At 37.8% G+C, this 17438-nt stretch overlaps 1 protein-coding gene across 9 annotated transcripts in view; it reads right to left on the reverse strand.

Annotated features, from left to right (window-relative positions):
• EZH2 (enhancer of zeste 2 polycomb repressive complex 2 subunit) overlaps positions 1-17438 on the reverse strand; it is a 66594-nt gene that overhangs the window by 31313 nt on the left and 17843 nt on the right. For 5 of the 9 annotated variants that reach the window (XM_044765886.2, XM_044765837.2, XM_014858510.2 and 2 more), the window contains 2 exons: positions 8137-8260; positions 7412-7540 (listed from right to left, as the gene is read on the reverse strand). In XM_044765886.2, coding sequence (XP_044621821.1) covers positions 7412-7540; positions 8137-8253 — 246 coding nt within the window. In that variant the 5' untranslated portion in view covers positions 8254-8260. Of the gene's footprint in view, positions 1-7411; positions 7541-8136; positions 8261-17438 lie in introns of those variants that run through there. The other 4 variants (XM_044766042.2, XM_044765931.2, XM_044766093.1 and 1 more) reach the window with 1 other exon arrangement.

The following is a 17438-nucleotide window of genomic DNA, read 5'->3' on the forward strand; positions in this document are numbered from 1 at the left end:
CTGCCACCCAACTCTAGAGAAAAGCTGAGGATGATTTCTGAAACTACTCATATTCTTCAAGATTTGAGCAGAGAAAAGCTAACACACCTGAGTTTTAAATTAGCTAGCCCTTCTGGTGAAAATGATAGTGTACATAACTTCAATTTCAGACTGCTTTTATAAAGTGAAGGAAGTACTGAAGAAAAAACTGGAATAAGATAAATATCAAGTTTGGATCAAGTTAAGAGAAGTTCGATAGGAGAAGTGAGTTCACACCAGGCTTCGGAAGATGATTAGGAGAATGGCGCTTGAAGGAGACAGTGGCTCCCGCAGGAGAGAGTCAGAAATAACAATGGGAAGAAAAAGTCCTGATCAGATCTTGACACAGACGTGTATAATAAAAGCAGCTAATTAAGGGTGTTGGAGCTAAGGAATGAAGAAGAGTGGTTCATCCAAGATGGTAAATTATTTCCATTTTTGTTGTTAAATATTTATGTTGCAGAACCAAACTGGGGGAAGAACCTCTACCCTGTGAGACGAGGCTCTTGCTTCTCAGTTCACCAAAGCATCAGAGAAAGATGATGCCCCGTAAGCATCAGCTCTGACACTTCTCTCAGAAAAAAAAAGTCATATGTAGCATTTAACATAGAACATGTAACATTTGGAATATAATTTCAGGAATTTTAGACCCTTAAAGTTCCTCCCTGCAGCCCAGCTTCAGAAGCCTGATCCTGAATGAAAGAGATCATAAATATATAAACCTAGTTAATATATTAACTATTAAAACCCAATGCACAGAGAAAACCCAATGCAGTCTGGGTCTGAAGGGGGCTGGTTAGAATAAATCATCTCATAATCTACAGTTTGGCTAAAACACTGGAGATCAGAAACACAACAATAGTCACAGGACATAAGTCGGTAAAACTACAAAAACACTCAACCAAGCACATGAAGCAGATAACCAGAACCATGTTCGTCTATTCCATGCAAACTCAAGCACCTAATTCAAGAATAGTCCAGCGAGTGGAAAATAAGACCATTTCTGTCATTGAAAACAACAACAGAAAACAAAAACTGAGAAACAGAACAAAGAGTTATGTAAGCCCATGCTTTCCACGTCCTTTGAAGCCTCGCTTCCTTCCAGGAGGGCCGTGGGGGTGGACACTATGGAGCAGTAGAGGCATAAAGTGAAGAGCCAAGACCATCGCCAGGCCCAGGCTCTGAGCAGAGGCACCAAGTCCTTGCTCAGTGGGAAACCTGCTCAGGTGACCACCTACTGGGTAGGCTGATTCTACTGATCTTTGCAAAACAGATTTATAACTGCTCCTCAATTGTCCACAGATTATTTAGTAAATAGTGTTGAAACTACAAAACTAAATGTAAAAAAATTAAAAACCAAATCTCCCACTCACTCTTTATACCAAAGGAAATTCCCAGTGGATTAAAAGATACTAAAACATAAAAACGAAAGCAGGGAACTAAAAGGGAAGATGGATAATTTATAATCTTGAAGTGGAGGAAGACTTTTCTAAGCCATTAGAAACACAGAAATCAAAAGAAGAAATTCTAATTTAACTACATAAATAATTAAAACTTCTGTAGAAAAAAAATATACCAGAAATAACACCAAAATTGGGGGGGGGAGGGGATCTGCAAACCAGATGATAAAAAATATGTATAATATACGAAAAGTCCTTAAAATTCACAAGAAAAAGTCCAACCTAATTTTAAAAGATCCAAGACTCTAATAGCCAATTCATAAAAAAAAAACAATAGATACTTAACCTCACTGAATAAGGAAGGCAAACAAATCATAATAATTTTTTACCACTCACACTGACAAAGATTTAAAAGATTGATAATACTTTACAATGGGAATACAAATAAACAGACACTTCTATAAACAGCTGGTGAGTGTAAACGTAAAACCTTTGGGAGGCAATTTGGTAATCTCTCTTAAAATTTTAAATATGCGTGTCCTCTTGACCTGGTAATTCTATTTCTAGGAACTTTTCCTACAAAATTACTCAAAAAATGCAAAGATGTGTATGAAGGATATTCACTGAAACACTAACTGCAAAAGTAAAAAAATAAGAATAAAAACCTATATGTTCATCAACTAAGAATAGGGCAATTAATTATGGTATATCCAAAGTATCAAACACTATGCATTATTAAAGAGACTGAAGACCTGGAGAGAGGTTGTAAAGTGAGGGCTCAAAATGGCAGGCATGTTCTTCTGGGAGTAACTTTTTAAAATAAAATAAGTATTATCATTATTATTAACATGTTTATCATATACAGAAAAAGAAATCTAAAAGAATAAGTCACAGGGGTTGGAACTTTTGCCTCCTGTTTTATATATTTCTGTGTTATTTCAATTTTTACAATTATCATTTTACAATGAACTTTTAATTTAAAAAGACAAAAAACAAAAGAGTTTCATCAACCTGACAGGTATCCGCACCGCAGTAGCTGGTATAAACTGCCTCGTCAGTGGCTAAGGCAGGCTCAACGAAACCTGCCCAACCCTCGCAAAATGGACCAGAGAAATGTTCTCCCATAAACTCTACCAGGAAGAGGAGAGAATCCTAAGCAGTGAATTTAAATCAATCCACATAATCCAGCTAAAATGGGACAGAAGTTCTAGATCTAACAAAATTTTCTTTTTTCTTCAGAGCAACAATTTTTAACACTGCAGACCAGACAAACATTTCTTTTGGTTTTGTTTCATTCACTTCGTTTTCAAAATAGCTGTCAAAATTTGGTTTTGCATTTTGGGAAGAGCCTTGATCAACTGAACAGTAATTTTTAAAACACAAACTATAGATGGTGTTCTAGGAGAAAAACTACAAACTAAAGGTATCTTCTCTTGGTTTATTAGTTGCACAAAATAAACATTTGACATTTTGGAAAAGTTCACTTTTTAAACTTAAGACACATGATCTTAAATTTAAAATATAAACTTAAACATCCTAAGCGACTTTTCTTTTTTTAAATGACCTTTTGGAAAGACATAAAATGCTTATATTCGTTTCCTTTCAAAAGAAAAGGAACGACTCCTTTAAGCTCATTTAAGAAATGTTCCATCTATTTCAGCTGAAACAAAGCCAGAAAGGAAGAAAAGGCTCAGTGATTTGAAAAGTTAGATGGTTGGAAGGACTGGTAGAGTTAACAAAAGACTCAAGTCTCCAAGTAAACACCAACAAATGGTTAAGAGAAGAAAAGAGCAGAAAACAACTTGGGAACCAGTCCCTTGAGGAACCAAGAAACGATGGATATGTTGAGACTGAGAGCCAGAACAGACACTTGGGAGAACCATCCATTTATTTCTCCGCTCTGAGAAGAATGACCTAGCTCCCTGCCATGTCTCCTCAAATAGCCCATGAGACTCTAGACCTATTGATCCTGTAATCTTAAAACTCACAAAGCAAAGAAAGTACGTTACTGTGTTGAAAGTTGAGTGTATTTAAGAGCACTAAATTATACATTGCGTACACTAGCATATTATTTTTTCTTTGTAAATAGTAACTAAATTTCTACTTACAATTAACTGAGGAAAGCGTATTACCAAATCAATAAATAATACAATCAAGCGTTTGCATGTAAACAAGAATTTTCCTCTCCTTCAACAAAAATAGTAAGTCCAAATTTCAAACATATGAAAGAACTGGCACATTCTGTTATTCTGACAGAAGCCGCTCCAAAAAACATTCATTTGCAAGTAATGATAGGTGATGGACTTAAAATCATTTCAGATAATCACTAGAAAGAACAAACCTGTATGTACTGAAAGGTCCAAAAGATTTTTAATTCTTCATGAACATGAGGACTAGGAGGTCTTTCTGATGCTGCTTGTATGTTAAAACATTCTGAAAAGAGTCCCATGTTTAAATATACATAAAAAATACTCTTGTCATTAGTAAATAAGACAGAATTCTTACACGATTATATTCTCCTGGGAATCTAAAAATGCATATTGGCAGGATATTTGTAAATTACTAAACCAATCATACCACTTGTCCAGAAGACAGACATCATTTGAGCACGCCTCTCTTTCAGTCATAATACATACAGGTAATAAAAATCTTGACATGAAGAATCAATGAAGGAGAAAATGCCTTGTGGTTTTTAGCAAGAAATGGACAAACGTACGAAAAGAAATGCACTAATAAGAGCTACAAAAGTAACTCCTAAACCAATTTCTTTATTAAAACTGGAAAAACACACATTGAAGAATATGACTACCAATGTGCAGACTTACAGAAGATAAAGGTTTTTACTGATTGATAAGACAAAGTAATGAAAGTCACCTAGAAACATTTTTTGAAAAACAGCCACATTCTATGACAATAAGGTGTACATCCCTTGGCCTGTATCACTTAATGACATTTTTAAGCAGAATGCTCCTTAAAAAGATTAACTGAAGAGCAAAGGAAATAAATGTGAAACATATTATAATCACTGTCTTCAAGAAGTCGTTAAGTATTTTTAAGAAGAAAAAATAGACACGTTCCGTATAAAAATTCTATGGGCAACACTGTTTAGGTTCTGTAACCTCAACACCAAAAAACAAGTACCCAAAAGTATCTTAAGAACACGCACTAAGAAAACAATATACTAAAGATGTGGCCTCCATGTTCCACTGCAGGGCTCCTTGATCTGAAGTCAGCATCTATAAATGTCCCTTCATTAGATCAGAAAGTAAACTTGTCAGACATTCTTCATAATAAATATCTAAAATAACTTAGATAAAAATCAATCATTTTAAAACTAGGTGGATCTACTTCTGCAAGTATAGAAGGGAATAAAGTATGAAGACTTGAGTGAAAACTGACAACTCATTGAATTGATACCATGCAGCAAAGGATTTAAACTGAAGACAGCACTTATAAAAGGATCCGCTTATAAAAATAAGCAGTTAGTTAAAACAACATTATAACACAGCACTTCCAAATGTTGAAAGTCATAGACTTTAGGTGTTTGGATCAACACTGCAGTCCAAAATTCTACCAAGCCTACTACTAGGAAAGTCTTTGAAAATCAGGCTAACGTTTTATTTATCCTCCTGCTTCTGACCTACTTCCGACTCCAACTTTTAAAGCATATAAAAGAAATGGATATATAGCTGGAAATGCTCAAACTGAAGAAAAAATAAACAGAGATATAGCTGAAAAGTAAGGAGTTCAGACAGAGATCATTGAAGTCCTTTCCAGCCCTAAAATTTTATTACTTATTGTGATAACACCAAAAAGCTTATCACAAACTGTATAAACCTTCAGCTTCCAAAGGTCAGTGATGATGGTTTTAAAGGGGGTTGGGGGTGGGGGGTAAAGAGGGATCACTGGAAGCAGAATCTGCTATCGTCCAGAGTAGCTCCGAAAGGAAGGCACTTGACAGGGTCAGAGCTCCACACAACAAAACTCAATTCCTGAGGCTGCGATTACTTTCCTCCTTTGCCCTTCTATTTTGTGAAAATGGTTTTTCTCAACCTGTGGGGGGTACTAAGTTTAGAAAACAATTTTGTTTTATTTAAAGTGCTAAAGTCTTCTTACAATTTTTCACATCAACTCACAACAAAAAGTTAGATATCTTTACATTCAATGACTTTTATCTCCATTTGACAAAATTAAAAGCAAAATTCAATTAGTAAATATTAATTTGAATAAACTATACTCTTTAACACCAAAAATTATATTAAGAGCAATTCAAGTTGTACATAAATAATGAACTTTACTAATTTCTTAGTGTGTCCAAGCAAAGTATACTCTTCTGGGTCCACATCAGATCGTTAGAGCAAGCAAACTGACTTAACTCTTCTAAGGCTTAGTTTCCTTGTTTGGGGGAGAAAAGGCGAAATACAACCATCACAAAGATTAAACAGGTAACATGTGCAGAGGACCTAGCACAGCGCCAGAATCATCATTGCTGTTAACTTTTATTATAAACGAAAGTTGGGCTTTCGGTAGCATTTTTAGATTTGTAATCGATGGCAAAAATAAGTATTCCATGTGTTTCTACTTTATTTCTCCAAATTTCTAATCTTTATTCCTCCAGGCAGAAATAACAAGGTTTCTTTTGCCTTCACCTCAAAATTTCCAAAAGGTCACCAGACAAAACTTTCAAAAGAATGACTTAGAAACTCCATCCTTATCCCTTTTGAGAACATGCTGACTGGCATAGAAAAGAATCCCTTTCCCCCTTAGCATATTAATAAGAAATCATTTACCTCTAATATGTAGGCACTGACCTGTCCCAGAGGATGCAGAAGGTGTTCATAGCATATAATACATATTTACACAACTGAAAGTCAGAGCCTTAAAGAGTTGTCACCTGACAAAATGCATAAATGACTAAGAATCATTCCAAGTCATGTGTCACCATCAAGACCACCAGTACCAGCACTGAAATCATCACTAGGATCATGTCTGTAGCACAGACTGAGATCCTATGATAGTTCTGACATGTTTGAAGCTAGTGTGTCACACAATCTTGGTAACAGCAAGGTCTCATACAATAGCAAATTATTGCTTGATTATTACAATAGTATATAAAAAATGGCTACTCACTGAAAACATTATTTTAGAACAAATTCCATTGTTTAGATGCTTCCCATGTTCAGATACTCAGATAAACAATCATCTACTACATGGTGTAATCTAAATCCCAAAACACTTTCTTCCCTCTTTCTGCTTCAGCGCCCATTCAAATAGCATGATCCTATGCCATGTCTTCCTTTACAAAACAGGTACTTAGACAAGGAATGATCTAACCAAAACCCTGACTGGTTCTATACTGGTTAAGCTTCTGCCATATTCTTTTCATCTTGCTGCCACTGCATTATTTAATTATAAAATCTACCATAGACTTACAGCCTTCCTTTGAAAATAGGATTTATTAAAGTGATTAAAATCTGTCATTCATTCAGAAAATGCTATAGAAAAGGAAATTACAATCTCTCAACACCAAATTTAAAAATTCTTATAGAGAGCCTTAGAATTTGAACAAAATGTATAAGAAACTTTTTTATTCCATGAAAATGAATGAAAAGGAAACATTTCTTACAGCATGGCTAATTCACATTAAAGGAGAGAAAAAAAGACAAGTGTGAGTCAGAAAGCCTTGTTCTAAATAGTGATCTGATGAGGACATTAAAGAGTATTTAATTTAAAAGTTTCTTTTAATCAACAGTCTTATAAAAATCTACAAATCTACCTACTAACAGCGAAAGTACATTCTAAACACTAGAGCTCGGTTATAGGAACAGCTAGTAGTGTTACCTAATGCAGTCATGAACAGCCGCACATTAAAAAGAAACAGCAATAAAAACAGACATTCTGAGGTCAATGACGTTTGCTCAATAACCAACCAACATTCCAACAGTGAAAACCAGAATGCACTGATAATTACAACAGCGCGTGAGTTAACCAACCTCCCTGGTCCCGCGCAATGAGCTCACAGAAGTCAGGATGTGCACAGGCTGTATCCTTCGCTGTTTCCATTCTTGGTTTAAGATTTCCGTTCTTTCCAAAATTTTCTGACGATTGGAACTAAACATACTCTTTAAAAAAATGAAGGAGAGGAGAAAAGAAATTGTCCATTGTTAGAAAATTTGTAATATCTCTACAGCAGATTAAAATCTAGTAATTTCTCAAAAATATCAAGAACATTCTCTCAACTACACATAGATTTTACACTAAGCTGTAGTTTCCCACATTCAAATAATGCAAAAACACCACACCTATTATTTTATTGAGAGTAGGAGGGGAACAGGAAATTATTTCCATCCTTTCTTTGTTAACTTCGTATAAATAAAAAAAAAATCACAATGACTTTCAAAACATAAAACCATGAGACACACGCCTTTGTATTTGGGTCCTAAGTCTACACATGCAATACAAAGTACCTCTACTAGAAAAAGATAGTAACTTCCAAGCAGGCTGAATAAGCATTAGATTAAAATCCTTCCATTATCATATGGTACAATTTTTACGTTAATTAAGACAGATTCAAGAATCTTAACTTCCAAGTCTTCATTTATCTTACTGTAAATATGACCTTGGCTGAAAATATACCCTTTCCAACTAAAACTTATCTTCGGGGGGGAAAAAACTATCCTTCATTGTATATGCATTTTCACAAAAGATGAAGTTATACCTTTACTTCGTCAGCTCGCCTGAACCTCTTGAGCTGCCGCAGTCGCATGTACTCTGATTTTACACGCTTCCGCCAACAAACTGGTCCCTTCTCAGATTTCTTCCCAGTCTGGCCCATGATTATTCTAAAAGCAATGGTTTCATATTAAAATCACTAATCTAACCAGCCTTAATATGATCACTTGTGTTTTAATCCCCAGCAAACTGACAATTAACAAAAGAAATAATACATCGTCATACTGTTGAGATTTGCAGAAACCGGGTGCTCATTTGTTCTGTATGGTTAAATCCTTGAAGCATTTCACCCAAGTGTACATTTTTATTTAACACAACTTTTAAAAGATATTTTTATTTACAAAGATTCTCCACTCCTAAACAGCAGCCGTCTTACAGAAATGTGATCCCACTGCAGGAATTAAGTATACGATAACAAGGTAGTTTTTAGTCTATGATACATACTTGTGGAGTGAAAAAAACGTAGAAACATACTCAAGTTTTTCATCAAGTCAGCTATTACAGGCATAAATGACTAACTGAAAAAGATAAATCCAAAAAAAGAAAAACTTACATTCAGCACTAAAAGTAAAAAATATATAGTATAATATACACGTACAAATTAAAGTATTCCCACTACACACTTTTAACTGTGCTTCTCACCTTAAACACCGTGCTTTTAAACACTGTGATAAAGTCTGTATTTTTGTCTCTTGAGCTACTTTATTCACATGAGAGGTTCTCTGGTAAGCAAGAGAAAAAAGGAGTGCAGCACATGCAAAGTAAATCCCTGAGCCTTATCTTTGGCTGCAGGCTCTAGGAACCAATTATGCTCAAATGTGGGGAAAGCCTAGAGTTCACCAGATGTCGAATTCATACTAGAGTGCCCACTTCAAGTCTAAACAAGTGTCCTTTTCTAGAACATTTTCTTGTCTAAGTATTAAAATCATACTTGTACCCTGAAAAGATTAGAACAACATTTCTCCGTCAGATGGTGTACGAGTGCCATGTTAAGGATTTTTGCTTTAATTTATCTAAGAGCAATGGAAAGCCACTGAGCATTTTAAGTAAAAGGGGTGCAGGGAGACACATTTCAGAAAGACCAGCCAACTGCAGCACAGGTGCAGGGGAGGGGGCAAGAGAAAGTGCACAGGTGAGGACAGGTGAGACTGGACTGCAGTAGAGACTCTAGGCAAGAGATGGCGGGGCTTCTATGACCATGCTGGAGATGAGAGAAAAAGTAAATGAATTCAAGAGTTACCTAGGAGAAAACTTAGTGGTGATTTAAATACGGGCGAAGATGACTTTCTGGCTTGAAGCCCTGAGTAGGGCTTCATTTACCTGTTTACATAAAACCCCCAGACATTGAGAAAACTGCTTAAAGAGATAAGATTTAGAGGAAGAAAAAGAGCCCAGAGGTCACTGGGTAACTTTCTGTAAGAACATTGAACCACCCAACAATGATAAAGAAAGCAGAGGGTGGATGATTCAGAGCTGAAAGAGGGGCAAAGAAAGCATGAAATAAATGACTATTATGAACCAGGCAATGAATACACAAGGATGAATGAAACACAGAACCTGCCCTTATGGAACTTATGTCTTACCTAAGAAGGTGGAAAAGAAGAAGATACATTACAATGAGATGTATATGCAAAGTACTAGGGAGGGAGAACATAAGAACTGCAGAAGGATGGCAGGAAAGGTGACAACTCAACCTTAACAGTTGATTGAGTTGGATTTCCAAAGGCCAAGAAAGAATGGAAGAGACTCTAAGGTATGAGCAAGAAACAGCTGGATATGGGCTGTAAAGGCAGAAGTCTGGCCAGTAGACCACGCTAACAAAGGTGGGCACCAAATCAGGTAAAGACCCCAAATTACAAGGACTGAGGGAAAGCGGAGAATGAAGAGATTTCAGAACTTAGGATCAAGGCAGTTGAAAGAGATCACGGAGGACTACTTCTCATGGGAAGATTAAAAGTGCGACCTTGCCTGTGGGTTGAAGAGGAGTCTTTAGGACCAAAAAGACTAAACTCAAAAAGACGACCCCATCCCTGAGATAAAGCAGAAAGCGAGGAAGAAGAAAGGAAGAAAGTGAGGTAGGGCAAAAAGACACCAAAGTTAGGCAGAAATCGGAGCTTTATTTCAAATATAACTTTGTGGCAACTGCTTTCAAATCCGCCAGTTGACAGAGAAGCTCAAGTAATTCTATGCAAATTATTTTCAGACATTTAGCATTTCAAAGGCCTAGGAACTAGAAGGAAAAGGATCAGATAAAAAGGGATATCTGTGGCTTCTTAGCTCCTAAACTAATCACAACTAGTCCCACCTGCTGCCTTGACACATTCTTGGTCCTTGGAGGCAGCACCCCATCCCTGATAAACCGACAATAGGAATGTGGCATTTAGTTCTCACTGATGTGCAATGTGGGTATTACGACAATGCACTTTTTTTTAAGTGCGAGTTTTATGTCTTGGTGAAGAAGTGTCACAACATTAGTCAGCATGTCATGTTTGTGCAGAACCCTCCTGGCCTCACACTCTGGAATACCTTGGATGATGTTTCCACCATCAGTAACAACGAAAAGTATGTCATGACAAAACATCTCTGGCCAAAGCGTTACTGAACTAAACAAGGTGCAAGATCAACAACAGAACATTTCAAAATTGGCTCTGGAACCAACCTCTCTGTAAAAGGGTATATACGGATAAATTTCCACGTTTATAAATCTCACAAAGCTCTTCCAAATAAAGCAGCACATACGTGAAGGTTTTAAGCTATAGGATGATCTAGTAAACACACACAACAGAGAGGAAACGAGAAAAATTAGAGTAATTCATTTAAGGAAAATTATCAAAATATAAGGATCAAGACCTCTGAATTATGATTTAAGAAATAAATCTAAGTGTCCAGACTGTTCTTTCAAAGTATAGGGATAAACATCCAGATCCATAAAAAAATAATAAAACTTAGGGTACCATTTAGAAGAATGTTTTACATAAAACAAACTCCCTCCCCCTTTCATAGCATTTACAACACATTAAAATCACATTTTCGTGTTTTCACTCCACTTCACCCCTACTGTAAGTTCTTCAGAAGCAAGAACCATTTTTATTTATTTGTAAAATCCCAAAGCCTGGCTGTGTGCCTGGCAAACAACAGATTTAAAAAAAAAAAAAAATGGGGGCATGGCCAGACGCTTAGTGGTTAAGTTTGCGCTCTCCACTTTGGCGGCCCAGGGTTCACCAGTTTGGATCAGAGGCACTTATCAAGCCATGCTGCGGGCACGTGTCCCACATATACAATAGAGGAAGATGGACACAGAGGTTAGCTCAAGGCCAGTCTTCCTTAAGGAAAAAAAAAACAAGTCTATAAAGTCTAGCTGTGCCGCAAGGTATGAAAAGGAAGGGTGCCTGCCATGCCTAAGCACAGAAAATGAGGGTGATGCTCCCCATTACCAAGAAACCACCAAGAGGAGATGAGAGATGAGTCTCCGGGACAATTAGGACCCTATGATCCAGCTGCCCTTCCAATTAAAAGATCCTGAGTATAAAACTTGGAGTTCCTGGAATTCCTTTTTATTAAAGACGTTCATATTGCCTTAAAGACCTTATCCAAAGAAGGGGGTAACATCACCGACCTCAACACTGTTACAAACACCATACACACACAGAACACCTAGCTCTCCGCCCGGCATGTAGAGAGCCTTCAAATGTCAGTTGCCCTCCTGCTCCTTCCCACCACGAAGGCAGACTCACATCAGATCTTCCGATGCCATTTTCCACTAAACCACAGCCCAGTAAGTATTAAGATACAGCTCTGAACATTCATATATTAGCAGAAAGAAACCTTTATTAAAATGACTTGCCACTAAATGGATGGTGATTTGTGAATACATCCAATTTTTAAATTTCTCATTCAAAAGATTTGTTTAGTTTCATAGGTGAAATGGCGCTAGTATGGTTTTTATCCAGAATATGAAAACAGCTTCTTTTATTCAAAACAGATTATAGCTCAAGTCATTAAAACAAGATTCTACCTGTATACAGTGAAACCAAAACAACAGTTATGCTTTAATTCAAAAGACAAACCAGATTATGGCAGGGTACCATCAAAACCTTATTACAATGTAGTAAAGCCTTATAGATTTACATACATATATAGGTTAAATGGAATTAAGGAAATTACATAGGCTAGAGTCTATTTTATAAATCAAACCAAACTCAAACATCCTGAACACCATGCCCTTGTAATCTAGCTGCATCCCACTAGAACAGTCAGGGTCGTTTCCGCCGCCCTGCATCAATTCATTTCTCTGGGAACTTCCCAGCAACCCCTCTCTGAGGACTACCCTACAAGGGAGGAAGCCTGCAGTCCTGGCCTGGCCGAGGCCAACTGCTCCTGCGGACAGCCCCCAGCACACGGTTGGCTACCTGACCAGACTCTGTCCTATCACAGGGAAAAATCTCAGGAGGTTGCCTGCAATGTGAGAACAAGAACGCTCACTGAGATTTGAACCTGGAAATACATGCCCAAAGAGTTGCTAGAATTGCTAGAAGCCAACTTGCAAACACCTGAGAAGAGCCTGCATAGAACAACAGAAAAAGAAAAAACACCCAAAGCCAAGAAATGGTCTCTAGTCCTATCACTGAGCCCTGAACCAGGCACACTTTGCCAAACCAACTCTGGACCTGTTCAGTTAGGTGAGCCAAGAAATTCCCTTTTTTGCTTAAACCAGTTTGGATTAGGTTTTCTGCCACATGAAATACGGAAGGGGTCTAAGACACATTATCGGTGTTGAGATTCGGTGGACAATAATGCCTGAATGAACATAAGATGGGTTCTCACGACCGATTTCCTCATCGGCATCGGCATCATCAGAAGAAGCAGTGACACAGTGCGGCTCTGGGCCCCACCAGCAAAGGAGCTTCGCCCCCCCTCTCAGGTTTACACAGCCCTGGCAACGTGGCCAAGACACCCCTCTACCGCTTCGGTGACCCGGCCACGCAGCCCAAAGAGCCAGCTTTCTTCTCTATCAGAGCCAACCCTGGTCCACTCGTGAAGGACCTTTACCCAAGACAACGTTCCTGCCCCTCCTTACTTAGTTGCCAATGACCAAAGAATTTAAAAAAAAAAAGTTCCCTAGGCATTTTCAGTGCCCTTGACACCTTTCTTTAAAGGTTCTTCACTCCTAAAGGACTTGCTAATTAAGGCACTAGCCACCCATTTGGCCTCGCTCAGGTCTGTTTCTACTTGTCTGAAAAAAACTAAGTAGGAAACAACATGTACCACTTATCCTTCCTACCTAAGTCAACAGCATTAACTTTACTCTTAACTGAACGCCAGAATAAGGTCAAATCCAAACCCAACAAAACTTAAGTAATACAATTGCAATATTCTTGATGTCTTTTCTTAACGAAAATGTCTTTTTACTTCACAGCATGACTGCTGTAAAATTGCCTATTTTGAAAAATCACCAGTCTTCAACAGTGCTTTTATGTTCAAAGTGCTTAGAGGGCAGCTGTTAGTCTCATTTAACAATTTCCTTTATTTTTTAAGTTAAAATCCATTGCTTTAATGAACTCAAAAGGAAATTAATGGTAAATAAGATTTTGTAGGTAAAGATGAGAACAATACAAAGAGAACCTAGACAGACACATAGATGTAGCTCTTGGTACGAGATAAAAATTAATTACCTAAGAGCAGTAGATCTTACGCCTGAGGGGAAAGACAGCCACTGCCTGCCCTGGGAACAGGAAGACCACGCACAAGGAATCCGAGAAGCAGGCGCACAGCCACTGCACTGCACACTGCGCGGAAGACCCAAAGAAGACGGGCGACTCCATCTCACGAAACCACGCTGAGTGTTGTAAGGATTCCGAGGCCAGGCCACGTTCCAAGTCGGCAGGAACGAGTGCCATCGTGATTAATAATGCCCATAGGGGTATGGGGCAAAGAATGTGGGAAGCAGCACTCTCCATTCTAAACCAAGTTTGAACAATAAACGAACAAGACAGCATTTGGTCCTATTAAATTCGAAGTCCTGTCCGGGGCCTTAAACAAAAGGCAAGACTGCAGACTCCAAAGCCAGCCTACCTGGGTTCCGATTCCAGGTCTCCCACAGACCAGCTGTGTGTGAACCCGGCCAAGTGACTACACATCTTTGTGCCTCTCCTCATGAAAAAGAGGCTAACTCAAGAGTCTCTACCTCACAGAGTCGTGATGAGAAGTAAACTCATGTGAGGTGCACAGGACAGTGCCTGACAGACAGCAGGCACCACCCAAGTATCGGCCATCAACCACAGTGGCTGAGTGAGTGAGATCAGGAATTACAACATTCATATAAAAAAGTTAAGTTAGACCACAACCCAATGTGAAAACGGTCATTTTTCAAAATGACAGACTATATGCAAGTAAAAACAAAACAGTATGTCCAGGGATCTCAGGAAGGAATGTAGACTATACAATGATTCTAACTGTATTAAAACTTTATGGGATAACTCCATGGAAAAGGGTGGGGGAAATGGAGCTGACCTATGCAACTGTGGAAATCTGTTTTGACCGGACAGAGGAAAGACAGTAAGAACCATACATAAACCCTGTACTCTAACTGGTAAATCTTCTCCCAGGGTACCAGTTACAAACAAGCAAGGGGTGGTGATGGACTGGAATCAGAGATGTCAATGTCAGTGTGAACTCATATTTACTATATATGCAGATCCAGAAATAGAGATATGCATGCACACATGAGTTAGCAGATGTACACTTATTTCCCAGCTCCGTCCACAGACAGCCTAGAAGCAGTGACATTCCAGTAGTACAACACCCAGCACCCTTATCTTCTTTTTCTAAATACCATTCTCAGTACAAGGAAGCAGGGCTCTGGAGAAATGGCTGGTTCTAGGGCTGGGACAGGGAGAATACAAGAAAATCTGCAGGAGAAAGTAAGGGAATGCTCACAAGATGAAAGGACGGGGACATGACAAAGACAAGAACTAAACGGAAGAACCTCCCAATGGCCAAAGCTGGAATAATTTGAGCAGCAAGATAAATCACAATACTATTATATTATAACCAAATTAATAAAGTAAGTATCCATGAGTCTATGATATAAATGATTACATAAATAAGTAAATGGGGAAGAAGAGACAAGTCTTCCTTACAGGAAATTCCAAATAATATATATGCATCCTTCCCTGCCCTGAAAGGTAGAGCTCAATGCGCTTCCCTGTGACCATGGGCTACACTCAGAGTCGCTCCCAAAGCAGAGTCTGGAAAGGGAAACAGAGAAATCCGGAAGACGCCATCTTTGCCAAGTGATCATGGTTAAAACATCACTGATAAGCCACTGCTGTCGTGTATGCCTGATGTGATGTGATGAGAGGGGCATCCCACCTCTGTGGTATTCTTCGCCAAAACCTCATAACCCACAACCTCAGTCTAATCGCACGAAAACATCAGATCAACCCAAACTGAAGGACATTTCTACAAAATACCTGACCAATACTGCTCAAAACTATCGAGGTCATGAAAACAAGGAAAGACTGTCACAGATCAGAAGAGACTAAGGGTACAACTAAATGCGATGTGGTGTCCTGGACTGGATCCTGAAACAGAAAAAGGACATTAGTGGAAAAACTGGGAAAATCCAAATACAGTCTCCAGTTTAGTTAACAGTAACATACTAATGTTGGTTTCACAAATGTACAACGGTTACAGAAATCTAAAGTTATTCTAAAATAAAGTTATTTTTAAAAAAAGAAAATTAAGTTATACAACAATCTAATATAAAGACATTCATTTTAAAAAATGGCATCCACTTTTTAAAATGATAAACATAACAGGTAGTAATATATATGAAAATATTTAAAAAGTTAAAATGCTATGTAAAATGTTAAACGGGAAAAAACAAAAAATATGCACAGATGATTAGAATTATTTAAAAACATGACGTTAAAGAGAACAGGTAGAAACTAAGACAGCTGGTACTTTTATAAACCTTAACTTCAAAGGAATTTGAGGTGGAAATTCCCACATATAATTCTACTATTTTAAAACTGAGACATTACTAAATGTGGACTAAGAAGAGTTTAGTGGCTACCAGGGGAAAGGTGTGGTGTGGGGTGAGAACAAAGGGTGCAGTGGTGCACCTACAACACGAATGACAAACATTAATGTACAACTGAAATTTCACAAGATTGTAACCTATCATTAACTCAATTTAAAAAAAAAGAAATTACTGTTTCAAGCGAGCTTTTGCACTGTTAGTTTTAGTGGAAGAGTTTGGGAATGCTCTTTCCAGTGAACGACTAGGGTACCTTTGCACAATTAAGATAAATATTCATAGATATACACTTTGTTTCTGTAAATCAATAGCATAGCATGTCCTTCTTTCAATTCGATCACTGGTGCAGAAGTCAGCACAACACAGCCAAACCATGAGTCCAATTCAGCCCACCACTGTTTTTGTATGGTAGATGAGCTAAGAATGTTTTTCACTTTTAAACGCTTGGAAAAAAATAAAACAATATTTCATGACACGTGAAAATTATTTGATATTCAAATTTCAGTGTCCATAAATAAAGTTTTATTGGAACAGAAAACAAAAATTTAAAAAACTGAGACATTACTTGAACAATTTAGATGTGGGGGGAGAAAAAGATCTCCATATGAGCTTATAAGATGGCGTCTACTTAAAAAAATGCACTTTTAGGCTATATTAATAGAAATACAGAATCAGAACCAAGGAAAACAATTGTGCCACCAATTACACATGTACCGATCAGACAAATCAAAGGGATTCTATAGGATTCAGGTCCAGTTTAGTTGTGTTTAAGATGGACAGAGAAACATGTCTTTGCGCCCACTGGGAGATATCTCGCATTAAATACATAACACAGAAAAGAACATTTGAGTTTGGAGTTTGAATAGAGAGAAGTGCTAATATACATGCATTATGTATTTACTGAACATCTAATACATGCTAGGTACTATTATAGAAACTGAAGACTCAGTAATAAAATAAAACACAAAAATCTGTGACCTCATAGAACCTAAAATCTAATTGGATGGAAACAAATCTACTTGGATCAAAAACAAAGTAGAAAGTTTAGTTATGTAAGATGGTGCTGACCGCCATGAAAACAACCAAACACGTAAGCAAGGAAAAGGCAGTGTGGTGAGGGCTGGTTCACGAAGGAGGCTGCACCGCGGCCGGAGCACCCTCTGTGCGCGCTGCAAAGCCAGGAGGAGGGAGAGATCTCACCAGCTTGCACTTTGTTCCCACCAACCAGCAAACCCAGTAGCAAAATA

Source organism: Equus asinus, chromosome 1 (assembly GCF_041296235.1).
Source record: "Equus asinus isolate D_3611 breed Donkey chromosome 1, EquAss-T2T_v2, whole genome shotgun sequence".
In the NCBI taxonomy this organism is placed as follows: domain Eukaryota; kingdom Metazoa; phylum Chordata; class Mammalia; order Perissodactyla; family Equidae; genus Equus; species Equus asinus.